General features: G+C 36.6%; 1 protein-coding gene and 1 pseudogene across 1 annotated transcript; one reads left to right on the top strand and one right to left on the bottom strand.

Annotated features, from left to right (window-relative positions):
- Window positions 1–246: 246 nt before the first annotated feature.
- Window positions 247–1,506, bottom strand: LOC121978277. Its single transcript, XM_042530643.1, has 2 exons — window positions 1,289–1,506; window positions 247–1,180 (listed from the first exon to the last, which is right to left on the bottom strand). Exons 1-2 carry the CDS (start codon window positions 1,504–1,506, stop codon window positions 247–249), a joined length of 1,152 nt encoding a protein of 383 aa, XP_042386577.1.
- An 88-nt stretch (window positions 1,507–1,594) lies between these two features.
- LOC121978907 lies at window positions 1,595–1,666 on the top strand (annotated as a pseudogene).
- Window positions 1,667–8,960: the final 7,294 nt, after the last annotated feature.

Below are 8,960 nucleotides of genomic sequence, written 5' to 3'. Positions count from 1 at the left end.
TAACCTTTCTTTACCGATCAATAGGGATAATTTGTGACTTTTCACATCGATAAGGGCTCCATCGGTGGCAAGGAATGGCCTTCCAAGGATGATTGGGATCTTCGGATTCTCCTCCATATCCAGGACAACGAAATCTACAGGAATGATGCATCCGCCTATCTCTACTTGCACATCTTCCACTATACCCATTGGGTATCTACATGAATAGTCAGTTAATTGTAGTGCCATAGTAGTAAGTCTGATGTTCTAGAGTCCTAGTTTCTTGCATAATGAGTATGGAAGTAGACTGACACTTGCACCCAAGTCGTAGAAAGCCCTGTGTATGAGCTCGATCCCTAGTTTCTTACATGGTATCGAAAAACCTCCTGGGTCCTGGAGCTTCGGGGTAATGTCTGCCGTGAGCAGAGCATTGCACTTCTCCGTCAATGTTACAGTCTCAAAATCACCCTTCTGTCTTCTGTTAGATAGAATACCTTTTAAAAATTTGACGATCTTCGACATTTTGTGCAGTGCGTCTATCAGAGGTACTTCAATGTAAATTTCTTTAATCTTCTTAAGGAATTGGTGGAAATCTTCATCTTTTTGGGATGTTATTAGCTTTTGGGGGAAAGGAATTGTCTGGTTCTGTGGGGGAAGTGGAAGAGTCCCTTCAACTTTCTCGGTAATATCCCCCATATCCTTGTTCTGGACCAAATTAGGGATGAGAGGAGAGGGCTCTTCTTCTAATTCAATTCCTTTCTGGGCAGACATCTGGATATCTCCCAAAGTCCGTCCACTCCTTAGCTCAATGCAGTTGCAATATTCCATTAGGTTTATGTCAGACTTTCCCGAAAATGCTCCTGGCGTTCTTGAAAAGGACTGGCCTATCTGGGCGATCTGGCTATCTTGCATCTTTTGATGCTTTTCAGAATTCTCCATTCTTTGATTCAATTGCTTAATTTCGTTCTTCATTTCTTTTTGCTCCAAGAGAGTTTCTTCAAGCATCTTTTCAATTCTGGATAGTTGAGAGGATTGTTGTTGTTGATGAGTCTGTTGTCTAGATTGGTAGCTTTGTTGCCCAGGTTGGTAGCTTTGTTTTGCTGGTCCTTGATCTTGATCGCCTCGGTAAGAAAAATTTGGATGGTTCCTCCACCCAAGGTTGTATATGTTGGAGTAAGGATTGTTTTTCCTTTGGTTATATCTGACTATCACATCGCATTACTCAAGTTGGTTTATTTGTGCTTGTATTGGCCCTTGGGGGCAAGTATCTTGAGTATGATCCAAACTTCCACAAGTTTCACATACACACACTATTGCATTGGCTGTGTTGTTCCCCATGGTCTCAAACTTCTTAGTCAGAGCATTCAACTTTGCAGACATGAGCGTGACTGCATCTACGTCAAATTTTCCTGATGCCTTGACTGGATACTCAGGGAAGGAACCTCCAGATCTCTCAGTTGCCCACTGATAAAGGTTCTGGGCCACATTCTCTATTACCTCTTCGGCTTCATCAAGGCTCTTGTTCATCAACACTCCTCCTGCTGCAGAATCGAGGGACACCTTTGTGTGATAGTTGATTCCATTGTAGAATGTGTGTAGCACCAATCACTTCTCGAGGCCATGATGGGGGTATTGTCTCGGCATACTCTTGAATCTGTGCCATGCTTCGAATAACAATTCTGAGTCTATCTGTTTGAAGCTTGCAATTAAATTCCTCATGTGTGCAGTTTTACTCGGTGGGTAAAATTTGTCAAGAAATTTCTACTCATATTGCTCCCAAGATGTAATGTTGTTTGCTGGTAAATAATTAAGTCACTGCTTGGCTTTGTCCTTCAGGGAAAATCCAAAAAGAAGTAACCTTACTGTCTCTGGCGGGATCCCATTCACTTTCATAGTGCTACAGATCTCATAGAAAAGCTCCAAGTGATGATTTGGATTATCGTGCAGTCCTCCTCCAAATTGATTTTGCTGGACCATGTGGATTACTGCAGGCTTGATTTCAAAATTATTGGCTTCAATTGGGGGTCGAGTGATACTAGACCGAAGCCCTCGTGCATAAAGTTTTGCGTAGTCCTTCAAAATCTTATCAGCCATTTCGGAAGTTTCTTGTTCTGTTTGGAGTTTTTGCAAGTTTCTTCTTCTAGGGTAAGTTCTATCAATTTTTGGATTGAATGACAGAAATTTTCCTGAAAGATTAGCTCTTCACATGTAAGAACAAGATATTGAATAATCCAAGTGCTGTGAATCCAAAGAGAAAGATATCTCAAGAACCTACAACGAATGGAAGAAGAAAGAAAAGTAGAACTAAATCGATAAGATTGATGAAAAGAACCTTGACCCAATGCTTAGGAAAGCATGAACCTTGGTATAGAAGATGGTAGACATCACAACCTTGGGATGAAGGTTGATAATGTAACACCCACGAAATAATAAGCTATGCCTATGGGTATTTTTTTCTTTTAGAATAAAAGGGAAATGGAAATAGAACCAAAAAGAAATAAAAAAGAAAGAGAAGTTAAGGTTTGAACCTTGAACCTCCCACAAATGATAAAGTTAAAGTGGTGTATAATAACCACTAGAATCATGAATGACACATGAATAGCAAAGAATGGAAATTATAGATAAAGGTAAAGAGTATGATTAAATAAGGGAACAAGAGAAAGAGAAGTGGCTTTCCTCCTCTTTCTCTTGGTTAAGAAAAGAAGCAAGCAAAGAACAAGTTGCCTTTTTCTTTCCTCCTCTTGCTATTCTCGTGGGAATGAAGAGAGTGAGAAGATAGAGAAGGCAAGGGGATGAATTGGGACACTTTTCATCCTCATTGGGAATAAATAGGAATGAGAGAAGAAAAGGGAAAGAAAGTTTGGTTAATTCTTCCTCCTTCTTCTTCCTCCTCCATTTTCTTCTCCTTCTTCCTTCTCCACCGAGATCTAAAGTTCTACCTCTCATCTCCGAAATCCAAGCTAAGGTTTCCTTCCTAAGGAAACTAGCTCAGAAGAAGGAGTCCTCAAGACCTACTCCTTCCAAACAAGAGAAAACAAAAGGAAGAACAAGAAGGGGGAAGCTTTCTTCTTCCTCTTCACAAGGGTACCATGTTTCTTAGGAAAAATAAGCAAGAGGATGTAAGTATCCCCTCACCTGTGGTACAAGTTGTTTATGTGTTTTCCATGAGGTTAGAATGCTTAAAAACTTAGGGTCACTTCTTGAAACTTTCGGCCAAGATTTGAATAAAAGATTTAGAGAAGTTTAAGACCTAACTAAGCATGCTCACTATGTTCTTATGATATGTACCCTAGTATAGGAGTTAGTTAATGTTTCTTATGCTTATATGCTAACCTAAAACTTAGATCCATGCTCTTGAACTTTCGACCAAAGTGTGAATAAAAGATTAGGAAGGCTTAAGACCTAAACTAAACATGCTCACTATGTCCTTATGATATGTACCCTATGATAAGAGATTAGCTTGGTGTTCTTATGCTTGTATGTAGCTTAAAACCTAAATTCATGCTCATGAAGTGTTCAGCCATGATAGAAGTAATTGACTAGGAGAGGTTAAAAATTTAGTCTACCGGCCATGATCATGACTTGCTTATTAATATGTTATGAAGAGTACTTAGTGTTTTCACACTTGTATGTTGATTGGAACCTAAATGCATGCCACCTTAGGGAATTAGGGTTTTGGCCATGATAGAAATGAAGACCTAGAAGTGTTTAAAAATTTAAGCTATCATGCTCATGACTTTCCTTATGAAAAGGTAGGAAGATTTTCTTAGGGTTTCATGCTTGTATGTTGTTTGGAGCCTTGATGTATTGCACCTTAGGGCTTCGGCCATGAAGAGAATTAAGACCTAGGAGAGCTTAAAACTTACTCTAACATGTTCATGACTCTTCTTATGACATGATATAAAGCTAACTTAGGGTTATCATGTTTGAATGTTGCTTGAAATCTAGATACATGTCTCCTTATGTTTTGGCCATGATAAATTTTAGGGTCCAAGGAAGCTTAAAATTAAATCTAGCATGCTCATGAATTCCCTTATGATATGATATGAAGTTAGCTTGATATTCTTATGCTTGTATGTTGTTTAGAACTTAGTTTCATACCCCTATGTTTCGGCCATAACCAAGTTAAAAGACCTAGGGATCTTAGGAACCAAACCAAATATGCTTATTATGTTCTTAGTGATTTATGATGTGAAATTGGTTTAGGGTTCACATGCTTTTATGTTGTTTATAACCTAGAACTAGACATGGTAACTTTCGGCCATAACAAGTCAAAGAACCTAGGGAGCTTAGAACCTAAACCAAATATGCTCATTATGTTCTTAATGATTTATGATATGAAATTGGATTAGGGTTCACATGATTTTATGTTGTTTATAACCTAGGGCTAGGCTTGGAACTTTCGGCCACTATATGGAATTAGGGTTAGAGACCCAATTATGTTTTTACCATGTGTCTCATATGCTACGATATGAATGAAGAGATGCTAGTTAAGGTTTTTCATGCATGATTATGTTTCCTATGATGCATTATATGCTCATTTATGTATGCTTATGAACCATGCATGATAATGACTCTCATGATGTGTTTTATGCTCAAGTGTGCATGCTTTATGATATGACAAGTAATATGCTCATTTATGTATGCTTATGAATCATGCATTATGATGACTCTTATGATGTGCTATATGCTCAAGTATGCATGCTTTATGACATGACAAGTAAAGACCTAAGAGTTGTTTCCCTATTAAGTGGGACTAAGAGCACTCTTTATGATATGATAAGTAAGGCCTAAGAGTTTCTTCCCTATCAAGTGGGACTAAGAGCACTCTTTATGATATGACAAGTAAAGACCTAAGAGTTGCTTCCCTATTAGTTAGGACTAAGAGCACTCTTCGTGATATGATAAGTAACTATGACATGTTATTTTACTTTGTATGGCTTGTACCAAGGGTGGGCTCCATAAGTGCCTCTAGGTCGACGAACTATGAACGGGTCTAGTAAAAAGGGATGGGCTCCTTAGTACGCCCCTAGTGTAACACCCCTAGAAAGCCTAGATAAGAAAGTAAGGATAATGAGAGTACGAATGAAAAGAAGGTGTAAATATTCTAAGTTAAATATTAAGATGGATTTAGATGATTAAAACTTTATGAAAGAAAAAATAAAGTTGAGAATATAAATCATCTATGCATGATTTAAAATGTATGGAATTAATATGGACAAAAGGAAGAAATATGAGATAATATATATATGTATGAAATATTTATGCATAATACATAATATAGTAATATACGAATTATTATGTACAAAAGAAAATAAAATGTTAGAAGAGAGATTGAACCTTGGATCTCTTGTAAGGAACATGTATAGGATACCAAAGGGGATAGGAGAATTATTGATAAGGAGAGAAAGGATTAAGTAGTTAAGAATAAGAAAGGATTCTTTCTACTTAAAAGGAAAAGGAAGTAAAAAGAAATAAAAATATACATAAACAAGTTTTGATCCTTGGTTCTCTTGTGGATGCATGCATGTGTTAACCAAGTGGGATAGGAGAGGATATTGTAAGAGGAGAGATAGGAATTTTAATTAAAGAAGAGAAAAGAGAGAAATTAAGGGAAAGAAAAGAGAGAACTCAAAAGGCATTTCTCTAGAATATTCTTGTCATTTAAGGGGAGAAATGAATAGGGAGGATGAATCAAGTCAAGTTTCCTCCCCTCATTTTAGTATAAATAGGCATGGAGGGGTGACTTCAACTTCATCCCCCACTCATTCTCCTCCTCTCCTCCCTTTTGTGCCGAGACTCACCTCTCCCTCTCTTCTTCTTCTTGTTGCCGAGCAACACAAGAGGAAGAACCTCTTCTTCCTCTTCACTCTCTCCCTCTTTCTCTTTTGTTGTTGCCGAGCAACACAAGAGGAAAGAGAAGCCTCTTCTTCCTCCTCCTCTCCACCAAAAGACCTAGCCACTCCTCTCCTCCATTGGTGCCGAGCAAAGCAAGCAAGGAAGAAAGGTCCAAGCATGTTCTCAACTCTAGGAAACTTAAGCGAAGAAGGTAAGCTTCCCCTCACCTGTGGTACAAGGCTTTTTATATATTTTTCAGATTTTATGAAGATTTTAAAACCTAGAAACAAGTTTGAGAAAATTCGGTTAAGAAGAGCTTTCGAAATCTAGTGAGGTTTAACTAAGTCTACACAACATGATAGATTTTCTATGCCATGGAAAAGGGATCTTCTTCATGTTTTTACACCTATATGATGCTTGATCAAAGGAGTACTTAACCCTAGAATTTCGGCCAAAAATAGTTTTAAGAGGCTAGGGAAATTATTGTTTTACCCAACTAGTACGAGGTTCTCCCTATGAAATGTTAAGGATCATATATTTGTTTTCTTGTTTAGAAGATAATTGAAAATAAAAGAAAAAAAAAAGAAAGGAACCTAGGAAGTGTTATACATAATGAGAAAGAATGAAATTTATGCTATGTATATGCCATGATATGTGATAGCATAGGAAATGCTATACATAATGAGAAAAGAATGAAATTTATGTTATGTATATGTCATGATATGTGATAGCATAGGAAATGCTATACATAATGAGAAAAGAATGAAATTTATGTTATGTATATGCCATGATATGTGTTAGCATAGGAAATGCTATACATAATTAGAAAAGAATGAAATTTATGTTATGTAAATGCCATGATATGTGATAGCATAGGAAATGCTATACATAATGAAAAGAAATGAAAAAATGAAATGCATGAAAGATTGTTAGGGATATGATATGATAGTTATGCATGATAAATTATTTTGTATGGTTTGTACCAAGGGTGGGCTCCGTACGCGGGGTCGATGGAATAAGACTCGGGCCTCGTCAGAAATGGGCTTCTGAATGCCCTAGGTCGATGGAGTAAGACTCGGACCTAGTATGTATGTATGGTAGGGTTCAAGACTTGCTACCTTGGACCTATTTAAGAAGCGCGCGCATTATGTATGTGGTACAAACCGGGATCCCCTCTAATGATGATATGAATTTCAAGTACTTATAAGTATAAGCTTTCAAATTCATGATGCATTGCCTACATATGTGCTTGAATTATCTGATGATATAATGTCATGATATGAATATGATACCCTTGTATGTCGTATGCTTATGATACTACGCATGATATTAATATACGATGATTTTCGGTTTTAGTGAGTAGGAAAGGAACATACTGAGCCATGAGTGCTCACAGCTTACTTTCCTTGTACCGCAGATAAAGAAGCTGGATGAGCTAGAGGAGCAACAGGAGGAGCAGATAGTGATGTGTGTGGTGGTGGCTCGGCAAAGAACGATCCGGACAAATTAATATGATTAGTTATAGAATCAACATATGCACATTTAATCTGTGATATCATGCTTATAAAATGAATGTTTAAAAAGAAAAAAAAAATTTTGTTCTTCCGCTGCCATAGTATAACTGAAGTATGTACGAACGTAGCGCCGCCCTAGGGTAAGAAGGGTGGGCGTTACACCTAGGTCGACGGTCGTAGTACGGACCTAGTTCCTTAGTAGGTTCGGGGCTAGCTACCCTGTCCTAGGGATTGCGTGCATTTATGTATGTATGTGGTACAAGCCGGGCACTCATGATGATATTATGTTCAAGTATTATATGATATGTTTTAAGACATCTTGCACATGACATGACACATGTTTTAAAAGACATCTTGCATGATATAATAAGTTATGATATGATATACTCTTATGATTTAGATGACATGATGCTCTTTTATTTATGATATGATATATCATGATATTTCTTTATGATATGATATGCTCTTATGATTTATATGACATGATGCTCTTTTTTATGATATGATATATCATGATGTTTCTTTATGATATGATATGCTCTTATGATTTATATGACATGATGCTCTTTTATTTATGATATGATATATCATGATGTTTCTTTATGATATGATATGCTCTTATGATTTATATGACATGATGCTCTTATGATTTATGATATGATATAGCATGATGTTCTTTATGAGATGATATGTTATGATGCTATGTTTACATGATATGATGTTTAGATGATTATGTCTCCATTGCAATATGATAATGTGATTATGCTATGAAATACGTTTTTTGTGAGTAGGAAATGATCTTACTAAGCCTGTGTGCTTATAGCTTACTTTCCTTGTACCACAGATAAAAGCAAAGAATGGATATACTAGGGGAGCCGCATGAGGGGCAAGAGATGTGTGTGGTGGTGGCTCGGCTAAGAAAAAGAAAAAAAAAGACCTGCTTATATTATTTTATGTTGACATGAACTAAGTTTATTTATGTTAATGTTTTGCATGATTTCATTATATTTATTCATGTTATGATAGAATATGACATCGTGACCTCGTTCATTAAAAGAATATAAAAAAAAAGGTACTTCCGTTGTTTTATATTAAAAAGAAGCTTTAATATGCATGTATGTTTTCCCCTTGCAAGTAAGTAACCCCACCCCAATAGAAGGAGGGGCGGGCGTTACAGATAAGTCTTTGAATGCCACAAGAAAATCTAGATAAGTTAAGAACCATGAAGAACATGCAACCAGTATCTACTAGAGCAAAATATGTCAAAGATACATGTGTGGCCGTCACCCATCATTAAATTCCTACAAAACAGATTTTAACAACACTAGGCAAAGAAGGGTTAAGATTGTTAGTGTTGAAATAAGCCTCCTTGTACAAAAGTACAATCATCGGCTGTTGAGAATAAAAAGCTCTCTTAACCTCTCTTCCATTTGCATACAAGCTCCCTTTTTTACTCTCTTGCTCTATTTTTTTGTTTCTTTTTCATTCTTTTTTTTCACTACTCTCATCCTCACTTTTTCTTTTCTCACACTCCTTATCTTTTTCATTTTTTTTCTCTCACAATATTTTCTTTTTTCACTCTCTTTTTTTATCCTCAATTGATATTCATATACTTGCTTAGGAGTTAAT

This window comes from Zingiber officinale, chromosome 4B (genome assembly GCF_018446385.1).
Source record: "Zingiber officinale cultivar Zhangliang chromosome 4B, Zo_v1.1, whole genome shotgun sequence".
NCBI classification, from domain to species: Eukaryota; Viridiplantae; Streptophyta; class Magnoliopsida; order Zingiberales; family Zingiberaceae; genus Zingiber; species Zingiber officinale.
Note: the sequence above shows the minus strand (reverse complement) of the source record. Positions and strands in the feature narration are given on the sequence as shown.